Here is a 21,978-nt window from a genome sequence, read left to right on the forward strand (position 1 = left end):
AAGGGGTGTGTGTGTGTGAGAGAGAGAGCAAACATGCCTATCGTGCCCCTCCCATGTAGGGTCAGCACTATTCTTGGCCTGCCCCAAGTTCTAGCCTCATCCCCAGCCGGCCAGGCCACCTCCCACTCCTTGCTCTGCTGACAGATTTGCACCAATCCCTGGATTCTGCCGGAAGTGCATGTTGGGACTTCCAGTTCCTCCACCTCTTTTTGTCCAGCATGCCCGAGCTCACATGTGGTGCAAGCGGCCACCAGCCAGACTCCCAACCAGAAGCCTACCTCCAGATCCATCTTCCCTGCACCCCACAAAGCCCAGGTTTGTTTTTGTTTGTTTATTACAAGTTCTAGCAACTAGTTACTCAGAAGTGGTCAGATTGATGATGGGCCCCCAACTCCGAACACAGGACCGCCATTCCGCTTCGCCAATGCAAATGCTCACACACACACACACACTTCACTGGGTGACGGCTGCCTCTTTAAGGAGCATTTTGAGCTCCTGCATTTATTGAGTTACTTCCTCCAGCCACACACATCTCATCTGCACCCTCGCAGCTGCTTCTCCCCACGCAGGGCGCAAGGGCATCCTGTGGGAAGGAGGGAGGAGTGGGGCAGGGGATCCCCAGGCACACCACGGAAGAGGCCTCGCGCCCCGAGACTGCATCAAGACGCCAGTCTAAGGCTCCAAACGTTTGCACACAAGTTCAGGAGTTCAATAATCCAGGCCCCTCATGGCTGCAATGCTGCTGGCCAAGCGCCGGGGAAAGGTTTTGGCAGCTTGCTTGTAATCCTCAGGTTTGGTCTTCAGGAGGGCAACCGTGTTCTGCAGTGCCTTGGAAGGCTGGAGACCCAAAGCGTCCATCACATTGACCAGGTAATCTGCAAGACCAAGCACCTGTTTGAGCAAGAGAGGCAAGGCAGCCATTCCTCTCACAAACCTGGCCCAACTTCCTTTGTAACCCAGCCGAAGACTGGCTGTGGCACCAAGAGGAAGGGGCAGAATTCTCATGACGGCCGCCAGCATCCGTACTGGGTGTCCCGGGGGAACTTAAGGGCCAGCATGCAGCACAGCAGGCAAGAACGCTCTTCCTGAAGCCAACGGAATGGAGATCCCAAGCTCTTTCCCAGAAAGAGCTGCAACCCCAGCCCTCACCAATATCTGTGGCCAACTGCTTGGTGGAGTGTGGGGTGAGCTCAGGGATCTGCAGGATGACCTCGCAGTAGGTTTGCATCGTGGCCCTGGCAAGCGAGCCCAGCCAGTAGTCCGCCATGTTGTCCAACTCGGGAAGCTCATCACCTGCGGAGGGGGAGGAGGGAGAGGAAGTGGACAAGTGGGCTTCTTCATCCCTGACTCTGCCACCCTGGTGTGCCTATTGCCTGGAGCAGAGGAGCTGCACCAGTCAACTACCCCCAGCACCAATCCCAGAGCCCAGGACCAGCATGCCCAGCAAGCCAAGCTATGCGGAGGCTTCCAAGCATCACCTGCAGCTGAACGAATGCTTGAAAGTGAGAACAGCAGACCCACTCTGGGGTTCCAGGCAACCTGGCACAGTGAGGTCAGCTGCCTCTTGCATTTATTGATATTTCCCTCTAGCATGAACATTCAGGACAGAAATCAGTATATTAAAAACAGTAACAACTAACAAAGCAAGCAAGCAAGCAAACAAACACAAAAACCTACAGGCTTCGAATATTTGCCAACTCTCCCTAAATCTCAAGCCATTTCCAAGATGGCTGTAGACCAGGGCTATGGCAATGGCCCAGTGGAAGGGAGAGAGGAAGCGCCATAATTAAGAACCAGCGCCAGAGAAAGCCTTGATGTCCCAATGTGGGGCAATAGAGTAAACACATGCAATATCTGGCATCCAGAAGGATTTCAAGAGGAGTTTAGCATCCAAGCAGTAATTTAAATTGCATCCAGAAGACCCTGGAGCATCAGCAGCCCCCTCCCCTCTGGAGACAATCTGGTTGGCTCTGCCCCCGCTGCAGCCCCTGGAGGCAGCCTCATGTATAGAGCACTGGAGTCACTGAACTGAGCAACAGCTACCAGTAGAGACCCCTAATGCTCCAGGCACCCACACCGAGTCAAGGAGTAACCCAAAACTGCGCATCTTTGTAGAAACGGAAGCTGAGCCTACTCAGTGACTGTGATACACCTCCCCTCTGAGGACCCAGGGCTGGCCAACTCGTGTGACCTGAAACTGACTCACCTAGAGCAAAAAGCCCCTTCAACATTCAGATGAAGTGTCCCACACCTGGCTCCCAAGCCCTAGCGCAAGAGCCAGCCTCACACTCCTTCCAGACAGATCTGGTACAGGATGACCGCAAACTCTGAGAAACACACTGCTGCCTTTGTACAAGTAAGCAAGTACCAAGAGGGGATTAGAACACAGGAGCCCGGGCGGTGGCCAACCGTTCACCTCCACCACGTGGCTTAACAAAGGCAGGATTAGTCATGCTCTGCAAACGTTTCTACAAGGCCCACCAGGGAAGGCAGCAGACCCCAAGGCTCTTCAGAGACCAAGGGTGCCTCCAGAATCTAGTGACCAGAAGACATTGCGCAGCTGCTCTTTCTCTCCTCAATGGATTTTCTGCATTAAGGAAACGGACGAAGGAGTTACAAAAACACCATAGGAGGGTCACGTGAAGACCCCCCCATAAACTTTTGTGAATGAGGCAGGGTGATGACACCATAAAAGCCACGTCTGGAAGCACCCCCAAGTGGAGCGTCCTGTGCTAGGCTGCTGAGCAAAAAGGTGGGTGCCCCCCCTCCATCGCAGCCTCCAATGCCCAAGAGGAAGTGAGGGGTGGAAGAGGGGGACCGCAGCGTGACGCTATGCAATGCAAGTGGAGGGGGGGCTTCTTATATGGGCCGAAGGCCAGGCTGAGGGTGATGTGAGGCTGCACAGCTCCAACTGCGTAGAGATCCCCATGCCTGGTTCAGGAGCGCCACTAACCAACTCCACATAGGGGCAACTTTTTACGTGGCCCATGTGTCTGGATGGAGGGATGGAGGGATGAGCAGGAACATGGAAGGCGAGGCTGTCAATGGCTTCTAGTCATGATGGCCATACATTACCTCCTGGATCAGAAACATTAGACCACCCAATGCAGGAGTGGGCCAGTGCTGTGGCACACTTGTCCTACCTGTGGGCTTCCCTACAGGCAGTACTGTGCAACAGAGTGCTGGGCTAGATGGACCCTCGTGGGTCTGATCCAGCATCAGGGCTCTTCTTAGGTACAGTTGTGGGAAGTCCCAGGAGTTGCCTCTCCCACCTTGCTCTGGAGGAAAAGGGAGCTTCCCAGCATGCAGTGCTAACTCCAACGCGGAGTCCTCCTGGGTCACAAAGGGTTCCAGATGGAGAGGGAGCGACATGATGTATTGGCCGATCTGGGGGGGTGGGGAAGGGTGACAGTGAGAAAGGCGGCCTTCTGGCCTCTGTGGTAGCTGCCAGTTACAAGCTTCCTTGCAACACAAAATCCCACCATCCTTTGACTTGGAAGCCCTGCCAGCTAATCCCACATTTGGGCTGTGATCACTCTATGGTGATAGAAATGCACCGACCGTGCTCAAGGACTCTCTTTCCTAAGCCTTGCCCTGGTGTTGTAAACAGCTGCTGAGGCTGAACCTGGGCTCTACCACCGGGCTACAGCCAAGCCCTCCTCCACTGGGCTACAGCCAGACCCCCTGCCCCATCTCTCCCCTTGCTTGCTCATTTCTAGAGACTCAACCTTTACCGTCACGTCCTCCAACAGGATCGTCACTTCCACCCTGCAGAGCTGGGTCTCCTTCAGCTTTCTCTCATGGCAGAATCTGTATCTCTGAGTGCTTCATAAAGCAACACCTTTGCGATGTCGTGGGAGACAGACAGGGACACATGGAGCTGCCTTGTACCAGACCAGGCTTTCTGCCCATCTAGCCCAGAAGAGTCCGCTCATACTGGCAGTGGCTCTCCGGGGTCTCAGGCAGGTGGGTGGGAACACTTTCCCAACATCTGCCAGGGATTGAACCTGGGACGTCCGGCATGCAAAGCAGCTCTGCCACTGAGCAAAGGTCCCTCCCCAAGAGAGAGACAGAGACACAGAGTCCAGCGTTCACAAAAGAACGCCTCCTTACCCCGGACTGAGCAGCAACGAGGGCAGCTCTTGGTAGAGTTTTAGACTGAGCCCCTGAGGAAGAGCTATAGATCAGAGATAGGGCACATTCTTCGCATGCGCAAGTTCCCCATGTTCTCAAATAGGCCTGTGTCTGGGACCCAGGAGAGCTTGTCCCAATGAGGGTGCACATGACAGACTAGCTGGACTAGTGAAGGCAGCTCCTTCTCAAGGGCATCTGGCTGGGCACTGTGGGAAGCACGAGGCAGGACTAGATGGGTCTGAGGCCTGATCTAACCTGGCTGCTTTTATATTTAATGCTCCCACCTCTCCCTCCCTCCCTCCCTCCCTCCCTCCCTCCCTCACATTGCTGATGTATTCCAGAGGCGTCAGGCTGAAGGTGGGCAGGTCATCTGTGAGCATCTCCGCAGTGCCACTTGTGCTCCAGCCCTGATTCAAAACAAAGCAGAGAGACGTGGCTGAAGCCACATTCACAGCAGGACCAACAGAATGAAAGAAATGGTGGGAGCAGGCATACTTGCCATGAAGGCCCCCTAAGAGAGCTTACTGTTACGACCGTCCTCCTCCTCACTCTCCCCAGAAATCTGGGATTCTCCTCACTGGCATTTACAGGGGCTCCCCATCCCCCAACCATGGCATTTGGGCGGTCGTTTGTGCTTGACCTGCAAGATGCTCACCTCCATCTTGGCTACCAACAAGAGCTGCTGCTTGATGCGAAGGAAAACAGAATCAAAGGCCAGCTGGTGGGCAAGCTGATTGAGCCGCGTAAGAGCTAACCGTGATGACGACAGCAGGTTGTGGCTGGTCCCTTTCTCCTGCAGTGGGGAGGGAGAGGGGGGCCAAGAGCCAGATTAGTCTCTGCCACAACACATGCTGTTTTTTGAAACTGCCATGCTTTGGGAAACAAGTGGAGACACTTTGCACATTGCACCCCTTCAAACTAATGGACCCCATAGCTAACACTGGTATCAGCAATTGTGAGAATCCATTTTAACCAATCAGTGCTGGCTATGGAGTACATCATACAATGGAGCCCTTCATATTAATAAGCTCCACTTGACTGTCAATAGGTGGGAAGTGGGACAGAAACCGCCTTAGTCACTCTGTGGGATTACCTTTGTAGGAGTGTGAACCAGTTCATAGAATCATAGAATAGCAGAGTTGGAAGGGGCCTACAAGGCCATCGAGTCCAACCCCCTGCTCAATGCAGGAATCCACCCTAAAGCTTCCCTGACAGATGCTTGTCCAGCTGCCTCTTGAAGGCCTCTAGTGTGGGAGAGCCAACAACCTCCCTAGGTAACTGATTCCATTGTCGCACTGCTCTAACAGTCAGGAAGTTTTTCCTGATGTCCAGCTGGAATCTGGCTTCCTGTAACTTGAGTCCATTATTCCATGTCCTGCACTCTGGGAGGATCGAGAAGAGATCCCGGCCCTCCTCTGCAGGACAACCTTTTAAGTATTTAAAGAGTGCTATCATGTCTCCCCTCAATCTTCCCTTCTTCAGGCTAAACATGCCCAGTTCTTTCAGTCTCTCTTCATAGGGCTTTGTTTCCAGACCCCTGATCATCCTGGTTGCCCTCCTCTGAACACGTTCCAGCTTGTCTGTGTCTTTCTTGAATTGTGGAGCCCAGAATTGGATGCAATGCTCTAGATGAGGCCTAACCAGGACCGAATAGAGAGGAACCAGTACCTCACACAATCAGGCCACTTCCCCTTCAGGCCCTGCAGCAACTCTCACCACACAGGAGCACATGGCAAAACCACAGCCTCTTTGAATTGGCAACCTTCTGGATTTCTTTGAAGCCCCTCTTCTCCCCCTTGGAAGCTATACTTCTATTAATGCAGCCCAAACTAGCATTTGCCTTTCTTGCAGCCATATCACACTGTTGGCTCATATTCAGCTTGCGATCTACAACAATTCCAAGATCTTTCTCATTTGTAGTATTGCTTAGTCAAGGATCCCCCATCTTGTAACTGTGCCTTTGGTTTCTATTTCCTAAATGTAGAACTTGGCATTTATCCCTATTAAATTTCATCCTGTTGTTTTCAGCCCAGCACTCCAGCCTATCAAGATCACTTTGAAGTGTTTCTGTCTTCCAGGGTATTAGCTATCCCACCCAATTTTGTGTCATCTGCAAATTTGAAAAGCGTTCCCTGCACCTCCTCATCCAAATCATTAATAAAAATGTTGAAGAGCACTCTTTGAGTCTGATTCTTTAGCCCACTATGGATCCACCTAATAGTTGTTCCATCTAGCCCACTTTTAGCTAGTTTGTTAATCAGAATATCATGGGGCACTTTGTCAAATGCTTTGCTGAAGTCAAGATATATGACATCCACAGCATTCCCACAGTCCACAAGGGAGGTTACCCGATCAAAAAATGAGATCAAATTAGTCTGACAGGATTTGTTCCTGACAAATCCATGTTGGCTTCTAGTAATCACTGCATTGTTTTCAAGGTGCTTACAGATTTTATTTTATTTTATTTATTACATTTATATACTGCCCCATAGCTGAAGCTCTCTGGGTGGTTTACAAAAGTTTAAAACAGTGAACATTAAAAAGTATACAAAAGTATACTTCTTTATAATCTGCTCCAGAATTTTCCCAGGGATGGATGTCAGACTGACTGGTCTGTAGTTCCCAGGTTCCTCCTTTTTGCCCTTTTTGAAGATAGGGACAACGTTAGCCCTCCTCCAGTCGTCCGGCACCTCACCCGTCTTCCATGATTTCGCAAAGATAATCGACAGTGGTTGATTCTCTAGGATTTCTCAGCAGCTTCTTGTACTATCAATTATCATATCCTTCTGGACAGGGTTTCTGAACTGGGTGTGGAAACCACCACTTGGCGGGGGCTCCACTCCTAGTTGGAGGGCTAATTCCAGAAGATGGTGCTAGAAAACCATTGCTTGACATCTTGGCGAATATGATTTGGGGTCTTGCAGGGATCTATGGTTTCTCTTCTACTGTTTAACATCTGCATGAAGCCACTACAAGAGGTGATCCATTTAGGCTGAAGTGTCCCCAGCATGCAGATGACACCCAGCTTTCTCTCTTCCCTTTGCCTCCAGATGCCTTGGGCTAAAACTGCCATCAGTCATAGCCAGCTTGGCCAATGGTCAGGGATTGGGGGAATGAATAGTCCCAAACATCTGGAAGGCTCCAGGCTGCCTCTTCCTGTCTTAAAAGAACAAGTTCACAGTTTGGGGGAGTTTATTGATCCAGCATCGTCACTGGAGACTCAAGTGGCCGCCGCAACTTGAAGCACCTTTTATCAGCTTTGGCTGACCAGCAAGCTGCAACCTTACCTAGATGGACAATTACCTGGTGGCCTCCTGTTTAGACTGTTGCAATGTGTTGTATGTGAGGCTGCCTTGAGAAACTGCACTTGGCCCGAAATAGGGCTGCACACATGACTAACAGAACTGGGCATTCTGATCCTATTGTGCCAGTGCATCGTCAGCCATACTGACAAAAGCTCTTCATGGGTTGGGACTGGGTTACCTGAAAGATCACCTTCTCCCACATAACCTGCCTGAACCTTAAGAACCTCTTCAGACACCCTGCTCCATGTGCCCCTGCCAAGTGATGTGAGGCAGGTAGCTACTAAGGAGAGGGCCTTCTCAGAGACAGCATCCTGACTTCAGAATGGCCTCCCCAGCCAGGCTCACCTACCACCTTCTTAATGGTCTTCTCAGTGCCAGGACAAGATCTCTACTCACCTAAGCTTTAAAAATCTGTGATCGTAAAACCTATCCCACTGATTGTATATTGTGTACTTTTAGTTATACTGTGAATGTGCTGTTCAGACTCTCTTGATTGGAAATGTTTGTGCTGCAATTGTTGTTACGATATTTTTAATATTGATTTTTACCCATTTTTGTGGGCTGCCCAGAAAACTACATTGTTGGGTGGCTGATATAAACACCATAAATAAAGTGATGGCCACAGCTCTATGGCAAAGCGCAAGCCTTGTAGCCAGGCTGGGCTTCCAGAGATTCCCGAGAGCTGCTGCAAGATAAAGCTGGCTGAATGGACTCAGGTGTGAAGGCGAGATCCGTAACGGCGCTGCAGAGGGCAACGCACACTGTGGAATTCCATACCCCTTCCCAGAAGCACCTTTGCCTCACATTTCCTGCCAGCTTATGCTCTGCATCCTATCCACCAAGGCCTGCCTCAACCGTGGCCTCTTCCCAAGTAGTTCATAAGCACCCTGAGCAGAAACAGTGTTGCTTGGTGCCCCTGTACAGAGCCTACGTTGAACTCAGAGACCGCCCGATAGCAAAAGAGATGCCAAGTGAGCTTTTTGTCAACAGCAGCCCAAGTAGAGCACACTTGTTCTCAAAAGCAAAACTTGCCAAAGTGGTGGGAACATGGTTCTGCCACACAGAAGCTGCACAGCAGGGCCAATTGCATCAATGGGATGTATTTTCAGTAGCTGGAGAGTCCAAACACTATGAGAAACCAAGCAAAGTGGCAGGCCCAGAAAAAGCAAACACGGTGGCAGGAGGGAGATGTAACTGGAGCCACTGCCGTCTCCCTCCCATGGAACCTGGTCAGAATGGCTACCTGGGAAAGGGACGTCACAGCAGAAAAGGAAGCCCTGTGGCCACAGCTAGGGAGACCCTGTTGCCAGTTCCAGCACAGCAGAAGGCCCACTTCAGAGAATCATAGCTACAAAGGGCGCAAACCACCTTGGAAGGTTCAGAGGGAGACAGGCGGCCAGCAACGCCCTGCCATGCGCCACTCTACCTTGAGTGTGTAGAGCGTCTCCAGGAGGGCAGCGTATTCGGCGGGGTTCTCTAGCTGCAGGTAGTTGTGCTCCTGCCAGGGGTTCTTCATGGGACTCTGCTTATCTGAGCCAGAGTCCTGGAAGCCACTCAGGCTGCAGGGGCTGTAAGAGTCTGAAAGGTACTTCCCGGCTGCAGAGAGGATCCTGCAAACAGTACAAGGAAACGGTGCTGTTGGCACCCAGGCGGGAAGAGTCCCTGGCCCGACATCACCTCCACTCAAGGGAGGCCCAGGGGATTAGGTGCACATTCACCTTCGCGTTCTGCCCGGTGCCCGGTGCAGTGTTGGTGCGCAGTACACCACAGCCGCCACGCAGAGCACAGCCCCCGCACCCTGGCATCTTCCCCTTTCACTCTGCGAGCCCCACCTGTTTGCCAGCTGCTGCTCGAAGTCTCCACACTGACGCAGGAGCTCCCCACAGGTAGCAATTGTTCTGGAGGGAGGAAAGTTCCCGTGACATCACTGCATCCACAGCTCCTGCTGCAGACTCATTGTCTTGCTGCAACTAGAAGTGCCCTGCTGGGTGCTGAGGTGGGGCACAGCAGTTGCCTGCAACCTATTCCTGGGAGGATTCAGTGGATGGGTTTTATTTAAAGACTGCCCAATTACTACAGTAGGATTTGGAAAGACTCTGGGGGGTTCTTTGCCTTCCCCTGTAGCACATGGCTTAGGCAACCCACAGCGATTCACTCCACAAATGCCTTCTGCAGAGCACATGTTCTCTGCCTGTGGCATATGCTGTGCTGTCTGCAGAGGAAGGGGGAGGGGAGAGAAAGAGTGCTAATGGGGAGATGGCGCAGACGAGTGGTGAGCCAATAGGCCCTCTCTCGAGCCTGCTCCCGGTTCATGTGCAGCAATCATAGAATCATAGAATAGCAGAGTTGGAAGGGGCCTACAAGGCTATCGAGTCCAACCCCCTGCTCAATGCCGGAATCCACCCTAAAGCATCCCCGACAGATGGTTGTCCAGCTGCCTCTTGAAGGCCTCTAGTGTGGCCTTCAAGGGAGAACATGAGGAGGAAGGCTGCTGCACCCTCCCAGGAACACCTGCCAGGGCCAGCCACCGTCCCTCCAGACCCCTCCGCCTCTCTCACGCACAGCGCCTTTCTTACCGGATTGCATTCTGGAAAGCGGTCCAGTCTTCTTGGAAGAGGGTATCTGAAGGGATGTCATCCAACCTGCATTTCTTCCTGATAGACTGCAGGGCGTTGCTGAAGTCAGAGACGTATCTGGAGAAAGGGGGCAGAGGTGCGCCAGCCAGGAAACAGAATCAGGGGCCCAAAGGTATGATAATTCGTGCAGTTGAACACCAACACTTCAGGCAGGAAAGGAAGGGCTACGACCTTTCTCATAACCAGGCCTGTGTGTTCTTTGTGCTAAAAGAACCCCCAAACTCTTAAAACAAAAAAAGCAAAACTTGGTGACTTGCGTATATTATCCAAACTGAACAGATGCCCACATATTGTTTATGGTGCATCTTTAATTCTCCTTGTTGTGCAGATCAGCTAGTAACTACACGGGGCAACAAAATCCCAGCATGCCCCACCACCTGTGCTTGTTGGAAAGCCAAATTCTCCACCCATGACCACATTCTGTGTGTGCGAGAGAGAGAGAGAGTTGCGCTCTGAGAGAATCATAAAATACACCCAACCTTGCCAATTAAAGAGAAAATATCAAGCCCTCTCCTAGCACAAAAGCCAGGTCTAACTTGCCAGCCAGTTGCCAAGGACTTACTTGTTGAAAAGGGCTCGCAGGGCCTTGAGGAGGCCACCCACACCCAGGCCGTCCGTCAGCTTGAGGCAGTTGTCCACAGCCACCAAGGCTAGGCCAAAGAGCTTGTTCACCGAGTGGCTGAGCTCCTGGACACAGTCTATGACTTCCCCATGCTCCTGCACAACCACATAAAGTCACAGTCCACAATCACCCCACGCCTTGGACATCCGAAGGGAGGAAGGGAGGGAGGGAGGGAAGGAGGATGCCTCTGGGAGGCAGCAGGGCCAGCTCTGTAGTGGCAGCCAGGGAAACAAGGCAAACGTTTCCATTTGAACACAGAAGTCTGCATTTTTCCTCAACGCATCCATCCCTGCCCCCCAACACTTTCTAGCTATTGTGAACAGTCCATCTTTAGCCCAAAACACCCAGCAGGGTACCGAAGGCGTTATCCCAAGACGTTCTCTCCCAAATGAAGCTGCGGCAAGTGCAGATGAGCACGTACACCACCGGTGAAAGTGGCCTCCAAGGCACAGCTGAGATAGTCCAGATGCCTGAGCCATCAGCAAAGCAGTGGTGCTTACAAGCCCTGGCCTATAGAAGACGCTCTTGGGGAGCCTTCCTGCCCTGGAGTAACGAGATGGCTTGTAGGGCCTTCCGTTTTTACCTTGCACCTAATGTTGTGGACTTATGAGCAGACTCCGCTTTTGGTGGCTTTGACTGATTTAAATCAAGGTCTGCCCCTGCTTTTCAACTGCATGGTCTCTAAAACAGCTCAAAATAGAGTCTACTTGAGATAATCAAGACAAACAAAAATATAAAAAACACAGAGAACAAAAACTGCTAACATAAGAACAGCCTAAATTCCATGTAACCTCCCCACTCAACCCAACAGCCATGCTGACCCATAAGGAAAAAAATCCAAAATCCACAGCTGGGTCATAGCTGGGTCACATCAACAAAATTGTGCAAGTTTTCAAGTTCTCCAGAAGTTTTCTTCAGGCTAGATGGTACAAAAGTCCCAAGGGTTCCACAGAGAGGGCTCCTCCAGGAGCTCCCAACCTTCCCTCTGCAGGTGAAGGGTACCCGGAACAGGGCCCTGGAAGACGGTCGAAACAATGTATTTTAACTTACACAGTTTTAATGAGTTTTGGCATTACCCTATTCAATCGTTGTTCATCACTTTGGGAGTTACAAAAGTGGGTTTAAAATAAGTAAATGGCAGCTGCAGGACCCATTAGGGGAAGGACAGAAGGGAAGAACAGAAGGCCTCACCAAAGGGACAGCGCTCATCTGGATCAAGAGGTTCTCCTCCTCCAGGGCTCCGTACTGCAGCTGGAGTGGCTTATAGGGGCCATAGACAGCTTCCACCAGCTCCATCACCTTCACCAGGTTACATTCCCCTAAAAGCCCAAGAACACAGGGTCACAACCAGGTGGCTTCTGATATTATCCACCTTTTCTACACACACACACTCAAGAAATTCTTAAGTCAAGTTTAAACTTTGTGGCAAGAAGAGTAACTACCCTAAACCCAACGCTCTCAAAGGAGCCGTGTAGAAAGAACCGCCTCACAGCCGCAGCAAGACCATAGGGAGCCCCAACGCCCCAACCCTTCAGTGGCCCTACTCCAAACTCTGAGGGGGGAAACCCCTGAAGAGTTGTGGGGTGGAGAGGGGGGCACATCTGGGGCCAATAACTGGTAGACAAAAGAGCAGCTGCTAATGAAACAACCTGGGGGGGAAACGTTTAACATCGTTCACGTTAGGAAGTAGGACACAGAGCAATTTGCATTTCTTGGGCTTTTCCTTAGGACTAAATCTACAAGTCCTTGATTAAGAACATTTTAAATCAAAGCATTCAGCACACCTCATTGTACACCTTAATACTCTTTCCTGCGTTTTATCTACCACTTTGCCCTAGAGAAAGGAGGCTCTAATAGGATGCCTGCTAAAACTTTCTCCTGAAGAGACCTTGGCACAGAACACAATTGTGTTTTTAAAGAAACTTATTTTTTTATATGAAAACTGGCATCCTGTATTTTAGCTGGGCCAAATAAGGCTTCTTTGCTCACATGGCTCCATGTGGCTAGCATCCCTCACTTCCAACACCTCAAGAGCAAGCAGAAGGCTTCCATGAGTTTGCCACACCTGCTGCACGCGAGGACACGGGTGATGCAGAAGCACCATCTAAGCGCAAGTAACCTCAGGCAGCTCAAAGATGGCCCAATTACGGTATTTCTCCCATCAAAAGGCTGCATGGGAATAGAGAGGTTGGGTTACTAGTGTTTGCAAGAAGCAAAAGTACCAAGTAGTATTTACTCAAGGTAGAATCCAAAATGTTCAGCTTCAGCAAACACCCTAAGAACTGTGTCAATACTGCTCAAGCAAGTTAAACAAAGTTTGGTACAAATGTTGTGTAACCGATAAATACCATCAATGTAATGCTAACAAATTACATTCCCGTAAAAACTCCAGGCACAGAAAGAAGAAAAAGAAACCCATGCCCTCAGGGAATATTTGCAGGTCCGTACCAGAACAGAGTGTGAGAAGGAATGGCCAGAGTGGGCACTTACTCAAGCTGGGCAGCATGGCAACTTCCAGGCCATGTGCAAAGTAGGCGGTGGTGTCGTACAGCCCCAGGAGCCGGCTCAGCTTGCTTTCGGGGCCAGCGTGCTCCATGGCAGTGTGGAGGCAGGTGGGGACCGAGGGCACCAAAGCACTGAGCACCTGGATCAGCAGCACAGCCACCACTTGGTGGGGGTTCTTGAAAACCTGCAGGTGGGGGGAGAGGTTGGAGGCTGCTTGTGCTCTTTGTAAGCATTTTACTGGGAAGGCATGGTGGGGGTGGGGGTGGGGGTGGGGGGGTAGGGGAATGACACACTGGAGCCAAAGCTGGAAGCCAAACAGCTTAGTTAAAAAGGCTGGGTAAGAAAACAGGAAACCCACATTACAGGAAATGAGTTGGGGGGTTCCAGCAATAAGAACACACATCAATTGAGTGATGCTGGCCTCAAAGGGTGAAAAGCCCACGAGGTGCTTTTTAAAGATGAAAGAGTTTCTGCTAACAAAAGTCAGAGAGCAAACACTTTTCAAGAAAAACTGAAACTGAAAAACTGATTTTGGTTCCAGACACAAAAACTTCCCCCAAAATGTATTTTAATATATTTAATATATTAAATATATATTAATATATTATGCTTAAATGGATTTTATCTTAGAGAAAAATGCTTTTTATATGCAATGCATTTTAACTTCTATCCAAATGTATTTTATTAATTTAAAAAAGTTCCCACTAATTAATAGGTGGCAAACTAACAATAAACTATTTCTATTTATATTCTGATTTTCAGTTCGAACTGGCTTTCAAAGTAGCTTACAATTAAAATCTACAAGATGCAGTGTGTGTGTGTTTGTGTGTGTGTGTGAGAGAGAGAGAGAGAGAGAGAGGAGGAAGAAGTGATGTTTGCATTTCACTATTCAGTTGCTGCTATTGTTGCAGCCTGATTGGTTGATTGTTCCATCTGTGCATTTTAAAATAAAGCCAACTGCTGATTTATTTATTTATTTAAAAAAAAAACAGCAGTATTCTGATTAGTGCAGAGAGCTGTACAGAATGAAAGAAACTTCACCAAATCCTGCTGCTGCCAAACAAGACAATATTGACATAGAAAGGAAGGTTTCCTTCCAGCTTGGGGACGCACAGAAGCCTGCCATCCTAAAGGCCAGGACTGACATTCAAAGCAGAATGCTGTATGTGATAATTTGATCCCCTCACCTCTTACCCTCTTTTGACCCTATTTTTTCAATTTACATTAAAGCTTCAAAATGTCAGCCCAAGAGTCACCAGGAAAACCCACTCATCGGGCATTAATATCTACCTGTTTGAGCTCAGAGGAAGGAAAGATAGTCAGTTTGATTCCTACGATAGTACACATCTTAGTTTTGATAAGCCTGCAGAGACAGGATTCTGGCCATTGTTTAAGTTTTCATGATTAATTTTGGGGGCATCTAACCTGCTCCTGGACTGCTTAATAGTTAGGTATCTTTGTATTTTTTTGTAAACCGCCCAGAGCTTTGGCTATTGGGAATATAAAAAAGCAAGCAACAAATAAATAAATAAACTTGACCCAAAAGAAGCCTCCCTCTCTCTCGCAAGGAGAATCTTGTGAAACTTGCTCTTCTTTCTCCCTGTAGCTCCTCTTTTTTTCTGTCGTCATTGCTGAAGGGGCACCCCAGGCTGCGCAGATACAGTATGGAGAGGGAAGAAACCCATTGCTAACTTCTTCTCAACAAGATCTCTCTCTCTCTCTCTCTCTTCTCTTCTCTTCTCTTCTCTTCTCTTCTCTTCTGGTATTATCCCCACTTTGCTGGAGAAACCACTCAACTTTCTCTGGTTCTTTCTTCAGAGGTGGGCAACTTGCTAGCTGCTTCTCTTTGCCCACCAACTCTGCTACCTGCCTCTCTTCCCTTCCCATGCCAGTCCCAGGATCCATTCCCCACCACCACCTCTCCACGGCTAGGACTTCTCCCTATCCCCCACCCCCACCCCTCTGCTTATCAATGTGTCTGTCTTAGTAATAAGAACATTTTGTACAAATCACCTTTAAAATGCCTACTATCATGATATGAACTCTTGAATGTATGTTTTAATTCTTTTCAATAAATTACTCTTGGGTTAAGCAATTGTGTTTCTTAAATTTCTAAAAATCCCCTTAAGTTGCTATGCTTTGGGATACTCAGCGCTCAGTGTTAAAAGAAGCGTCCAGATTGCATGTCTGAAAGTGCACACTCAGGCATAGTGCGACAGGGACACTTGCTAACACTGCAGCAGCAGCTGTTAGGGCCAAGCAGGCTGCTGAGAAGCCGGCGGCGTCAGTGGCAGGAGATGAGGAACGATTAAGCTCAGCAGTCATACAAATTGGAGAAGTCTCAAAACAAGTCCAACCCCAATGGCGGTCGAGAAAAAACTGAAGGAATGGGCAGGAATCCTTGGAACATACCCAGTGGGACAGTGGGGGAGGGTTCCCACCAAAACTTGCTCAGCTATAGAAATTTCCCGATTTGATGCTCCGCACAGACACAGAGCCCATATGTGTGATGCACAGAGACCACGAAGAAGAAAGTACCTTTGCTTCCATGTGCTGCCACAAATAAATCCAGTATGTTTTCAAGGATTTCTTACAGGTGTAAGAAAACTTGGATGTCCCTTTTTAACCTTTATAAGCAAAGAGGAGGGCCCCCTTATGCTCCATGACAGGAACGACTTCTGGCACCACCCTAGCTCTCCTCAAATGAGGTGCTGACTGGGTCACCTGGCTCCCAGGCCTCCCTTATTCAAGAGAAGCCCATAAAACAACAATGAAAAGTTGGCATTCCCTTGATCCATCATCATCATCCAAAAAACCTCCAAAAGATATAAATGTAGAGTTTCAAATGTTTTATTCTGGAAAATTTCTTTTCCGATTTGATCCTTCAACAACTGGATTTGCAGCAAAAAGAGCTGCTTGCACATAGAAGCCTTTGCACATAGAAGTGTTTTTCCCATAGAGAATATGAAGAACAGGAAAAGCTCCGGGGCCAAACCGTTTCGCTACAGAATATGGCGCATTTACCTTTTTTTTTACTCCTAAGCTTTACTGTCTTCATTGCAAGGCTTCTGAGAATCAGGAATGCTACCTGTTCTTTGCAGGATGCTTATATACCAGTTATCCCTAAACCTGGCAAAGACCATCCCAACTGTGCAAATTATAAGCCAATTATAAGCCAAATTATAAACCAATTACCATAATTAATGTGGATGCTAAAATATTAATGACAATTTTGGCTAATATACTTCAGCATATATTAGTGGATCCTGATCACGTGGGGGCCATTTGCCACTGACAGGGAGTAGATAATTTAAGGCTTCCAGTATATCTGGTTGCTTTGAATTCTGAAAGAGAAACCATTTAAAAATATATATTGGCAATTCATGTTTATGACCTTGGGGAAAAATGTATTTCCACAGGATTTTTTAAGATGTATTAGAATTTTATATCTCTTTCCTATGTCACGTATGAAGACAAATTGATTTTTATTTATTTATTTTACTTTTTTTTAGACTGCAGTGGGGCACTAGACAGGGCTGCCCTCTGGTACTTGATTTGTGTGTAGAACTTTGGTGTATGCAGTTAGGAAGAGTAGAGACATGTTCATTTCTTTTGCATGAGCATGTTCAGTATAAAATGGCTTTATACACAGATGAATTGTTGATGTTTATCAGTAGGTTAGAGTCTTCTATACCGAAATTAATAAGAATATTTGACACCTTTGGTACACCTTCAGGTTATTCTATTGATTGGTCAAATCTGAAATAATGCCTGTAGGTAGTATCAAGACACCCAAACTGGTTACTAAATGGCAACTTTGCTGGTGTCCAGAACTGATTAAGTATTTTGGTATATTGGTACCTAGAGATATCTCACAAATGGTTAAACTGAATATAAGTGTATTACTGGCAGAAATATCTCTTGACTTAGAAAGAGATATTTAGGTACTTGGCTAAGCTTAGCATACTTAAGATGAATGTCCTGGCAGATAATTTATGTATTACATAGTATTCCTTCATATGTTCCCCAAACATATTTTAAAAAACTTTACGCAGCATTTGGAGAGTTTATTTGGGGGGGTTCTACTCCCCATTTTCACTGAAGATGCAGTTGTCAAATAAAAAGGGAGGATTTAATTTTTCAGATCTTAGTTTATATCATAAAGCATATTTGTTAATCCACACTAATAACTGGAAAACAACTTTTTAAATTACTCTTCCATGAGATGTTTTGGAGTAAAATTATTTGGCTGGATGGCGTTAGGATTTACTTATATTAAAAAGAGAATAATGACTCCACTTTTAGCAGTGAGACAGACTTGGAACGCAATGTCTCATCAGCTGCAGTTTGATCCATATTCTCACACTAAATTATGGGAGAATCCAGTTTTGAAAACAGAGATATGGCCTTTTACATGGAGGTGTTTTACAGAAACCTAAAGGACAATCACGGTTTATAAAATTCTGACTCCGCCACTTCTCTGAGGTGTGTGTGAGGGTGGGAATGAAATTCGACAACAGACTCTACACTGGTCCTGACATAGACAGATGCAGAAATATGCCAGACCCACTCTTGAGAAACACAAAAATATGAACATGTCTGCTGCAAACTGTCCAAGATTCTCATAATCCAGAGAGGGAGAATTCATTCCAGGTCCCTTGCCGAGGAGGCCTCCACTGTGCCTCCAGCAGCGGCCACAGATAAACATCGGCTTTCCCCTTCACGGGTGAGAGGCCCCATCAACCTAATCTGATGAAGTTCGCAGATGCCTACAAGAACACAAGCCACAGTAAACCAGTTTTGCCCAAGATTCCACCAGGGCACTTTTTATCTTGTTGCTGCTGCTGCTGCTACGGATTTAAGGCTGTGTTATGAAACAAGAGATCAACAGCAGGCAGTACTGCAGGAGTTATTTCAGGGGTGCCCTGCCTTATTTCTGTACTGTCCGCACAAGCTTTCTGTACAGGTGTTTGTGCTCCACAAAGATCGTGTTCAGTGAGGTTATGAGGTTCCCTCAGAATTCACCTCTGGGCTGCTTTTCTAGAGTGGAAGCAGCTCTCTTTTGCCCATGGTGGGCAGACGAAAGGGACAAAGGTGTGCACTTGGATGCATTAAAGAGTTAAGAAGTAAGATGAGTCCCTAAACACAGGATCAATTGACACCTTTTCTGAAAGCAAAGAGATGGACCTGGTTCACACATCTCTGTGGCAATTCCTGGGTTGCTTAATCTAGGATTGTTGGGAAGGAGTGTCACACATGGGCCGCTTCCAATTTTAATCGATTGTTTTGCAATGTCTGAACCTGGAAACATTGGATTGTTCAAGGGTTAAACAATCCAGAGTTAACCCAACAATTGTCCATGTTTGTTGTTGACTGGCTCACACTCAGCACTCATCCCTGACAATTCTGGAGCTAAACAACCCAGGAATTGCAGCCATGACATGTGAAATGGATCATTCTGCCTTTTGCACCCACAGGCCTGATAAATTTATAACAGTTCTGCTGTACATATGTGTGCAACTTGAGTTGTCTAGAGACACAAAGGTTCCAGAAAGATAACTACATCTGGTTGGAATAACGAGGAATTTATTCCTAATTTATACCCTGCTATTCAACAGGGAGTTGTTCCCAATGCCTAAACTCAGCTTTATATATCCGCACTCTGCTGTTTTAGGGTTTAAAACAGGGTGCACAATAGAAGAGCAAAAGAAGAGCCATCCTGGATCAGAAAAAGTCTCCATCTGGTCAAGCATTCTGTTCACGCAGAGGCTAACCAGCTGTCTGTGGGAAAGCCCCCCAGAAGTCATGAGCACAGGAACACCCTCCTGTTTGTGTTCCCCAGCAAATGGTATACAAAGGCATACAAAGGCCTCCGACATTGGAGGCAGCATATAGCCATCAGGACTAGAATCATAGAACAGTAGAGTTGGAAGGGGCCTATAAGGCCACTGAGTCCAACCCCCTGCTGAATGCAGGAATCCTAGTAGCCATCATGGCACACCCAGGTTGTGCTTGAGGTTCACTTTCACAACTGCATATCCTGGAGGGTAAGGGAGATGGGACAGCCATGATAAAGAGTGTGTCCTGGATTCCTGCACCTAGAAACACGCATTGAACTGTTGCACCAGCAAGAAGTTGCTGCTGGATCAAGGGTTAATGGACCTCACAGTTTTATTATCACCATCAACACAAGAAGAAGATGATCCTTGCAATGAGGCAGCCCACTTCCTGCCGGTATGGGTGACACCATTTGTGAGAGGGTATTGCCTTGCCAGGGCTCTATGCATGCTCTGTGTCTTACTGTCAGTGGAGAAAACGTGGCATGAGATTTTGGGACATGTTTGTCCTCTACAAATTTCCCCCCGCCCCCCATTCATTCATTTTTTCCATTCATTCATGAGTCGCTCTTCCACTGACAGCTTTCTCCTCCTCCTCCTCCGACTAATCCTCTTTTAAAGCCATCCAATTTGGTGACCATCACTCATTTCCATAGTTTATCTACCTGCAGGTTGGACGTGCCCTCCTCCTCCCAGCCATTACTATGAACCCTCTACTCCCTGCCGCCTCCAAATTCCCACCCCAATTTCCCTACCGCTACAAGCAGCAAGGAAAGAGTGCTCTGTATCATGATCACTGGGATACACATGTGTGTGTATGCATATGCATATGTATACATGTGTCTGCCTGTGTGCATAATACATCTTGCCATCACAGTTGAAAAGATTGTACACACCTGATGGAAAACAATTCTGCATCACCTATTCCGGTTGGGCTTTCAAGATGTCAAATCCCATATTTGCACAATGCCATCACAAATGCACTGAAAATATTAGTGCCATCTCTTTGGAGACTCAAGCATGAATCTCACTGTTGCAATGACCAATTTATATTCAAGCACTTCTTTAGGAAGACAGATACTGCTAAAAGTTCTGCAAGGGAAGTTCCCTTGGAGCTAAAATCCAGTAAAGCTTTGCAAGTTGGTTAAGAAAACCCCAGAGGGAATAAATGCGCCAAACCGGGTCAGGCCAGAAATAAAAAGCAGTCACCGAAAGAGTTGCAACCGTTCCAACTGCTTGGCTGACCAATTCTGCTGCCTTTCAAAAGATGAAAGCGATAGGGCAGCCTTAGGGGCAGCCGCAGCCGCCACCAATCCCTGAGTTACTGCCAGATCTTCAACCCTTCCGGATCATCAGCAGGGAGATTCCAGCCCTCACTGCTCCCTCCTCGTCCATCAGCCACAGTCATACCTGCGCTGCCCACTGTAGCTGCGAGTGCCATGTTCCAAGCAACACATCATAGAGTTCTGTCAGCTGCCGATCCAAGGGGAGGTCGGATTGGCACAAGTCCTGCCAGGTGGCTATTAGCTGCACCTATGAGCAAAAAAGACATCACTTTCATCACTTTTATGACCTGCCTTCCTACTGTGCAGAATCAAAAGTACATTTGTTCTTCCAGGCTAACTAGGAAAACAAGGGTGAGGTCTTTCCTACATAGAACTAGAAAACCTGCTTTATCACTTCATACTCCAACCCAAAAGCACTGATCAACAATGACACCACTTCTCCAGGATCACATCTGATCCAAAGAGTGTGAAAATCTGCCTGCAACAGATAAACTGAAGATGGTGCGATGTACAACAAGTCCCAGCTTTGCTCAGCCTATTCGGTGGCCTTGGGCCTAACCTCTGCTTCATAGAGCTGTTAGGGGGATAGAATGAGATGGGCTGACTGACGTGGGCCTGAGGACCTCGAGGGAAATTTGATAAATTTGATAAATAAAATAGCAACAATTTCAGGGACCCTCCTTCAATGTAAGAAGTCTCTGGACTGCATAACAACCCCCCTCCACAAAGTCTGCTGACTGCATGACACACATACACAAGTATTCCTTGAGCCACCTGTTAGAGCATCTCTGAGCAAAGTCCCATCCTTTCTCAAGCTCAGAACACAAAAAAGAGCAAAGAGGCAGCTTCCTGGCTCCCCCACCAATTTAATTAAAGTTGGTATGTTGCTCATAACTGAGGATGAAACCAACACCACCCACGTTCCTTGGCTGGATTGTTCCCAGGGACGAACAATCTGGAGAAGAAAGGACTAGGTGAGGCTGGCCTGCTGCCCCAAATGAGGAATCAGCAGACCTGACATGTGGGGCACAATCCACCAGGCAGCTTTCCTGGCGAAGCCCATCAAAACTGGACTGGACTGCTAGTCATCTCAATGGGGCTTGTGCAAGAAGACTGCATGTTCATTAGCAAGAGGTGTCCCAGCCACAAAAACATGTCCTGAGTGGGCTCCAATCCGCCCACCCCGACACACACAATTGGAAAGCACTTCCCCAAACTACTGGGATGCAGTCTGCAACCGCTTTTATTATATTAAGTGGTATATAAGTATTAATCAATAAACAAACAAACAAATAGCCAAGAACAGTTTTAGAAGAGGTATTCTTCATTTCATCCAGATTAAGGAGTTCATCAAACGCAACCGGCATGTTTCAGTGGAGACAGGACAGCAAGGGGGGCTGGATACCTTGTGGCATTTGTAGTAGTAGGCCAGCAGCTGGGGCATCCGGTCGATTTCTGTGAAGACTTTCACAAACACTCGGGCCTGATCTAAAAAAATACAGATGCCACAAAAACAATTAAATATAAAATACAAATATTTAAAAGACTATAAAATAACATAATGCAAAACAACAAACAGCACAGGAATCATTAAAACGGCCATAACTAGGTCTCTAAAATGCCTCGGAGAAAAGAAAAGCCTTTGCCTAGCAC

The 21,978-nt window shown here is 47.9% G+C and overlaps 1 protein-coding gene across 3 annotated transcripts in view; it reads right to left on the reverse strand.

Moving 5' to 3' along the window:
* Positions 1–468: 468 nt before the first annotated feature.
* COG7 (component of oligomeric golgi complex 7) overlaps positions 469–21,978 on the reverse strand; it is a 50,069-nt gene continuing 28,559 nt past the window's right edge. For all 3 annotated transcript variants that reach the window (XM_063143347.1, XM_063143349.1, XM_063143350.1), the window contains exons 6-18: positions 21,731–21,813; positions 20,450–20,572; positions 13,188–13,386; positions 11,889–12,016; positions 10,638–10,792; positions 10,016–10,132; positions 9,272–9,337; positions 8,866–9,049; positions 4,790–4,927; positions 4,458–4,541; positions 3,273–3,387; positions 1,150–1,293; positions 469–875 (exon numbers count right to left, since the gene is read on the reverse strand). In XM_063143347.1, coding sequence (XP_062999417.1) covers positions 709–875; positions 1,150–1,293; positions 3,273–3,387; positions 4,458–4,541; positions 4,790–4,927; positions 8,866–9,049; positions 9,272–9,337; positions 10,016–10,132; positions 10,638–10,792; positions 11,889–12,016; positions 13,188–13,386; positions 20,450–20,572; positions 21,731–21,813 — 1,703 coding nt within the window. In that variant the 3' untranslated portion in view covers positions 469–708. The remainder of the gene's footprint in view (positions 876–1,149; positions 1,294–3,272; positions 3,388–4,457; positions 4,542–4,789; positions 4,928–8,865; positions 9,050–9,271; positions 9,338–10,015; positions 10,133–10,637; positions 10,793–11,888; positions 12,017–13,187; positions 13,387–20,449; positions 20,573–21,730; positions 21,814–21,978) is intronic.

Source organism: Elgaria multicarinata, chromosome 17, assembly GCF_023053635.1.
Source record: "Elgaria multicarinata webbii isolate HBS135686 ecotype San Diego chromosome 17, rElgMul1.1.pri, whole genome shotgun sequence".
NCBI classification, from domain to species: domain Eukaryota; kingdom Metazoa; phylum Chordata; class Lepidosauria; order Squamata; family Anguidae; genus Elgaria; species Elgaria multicarinata.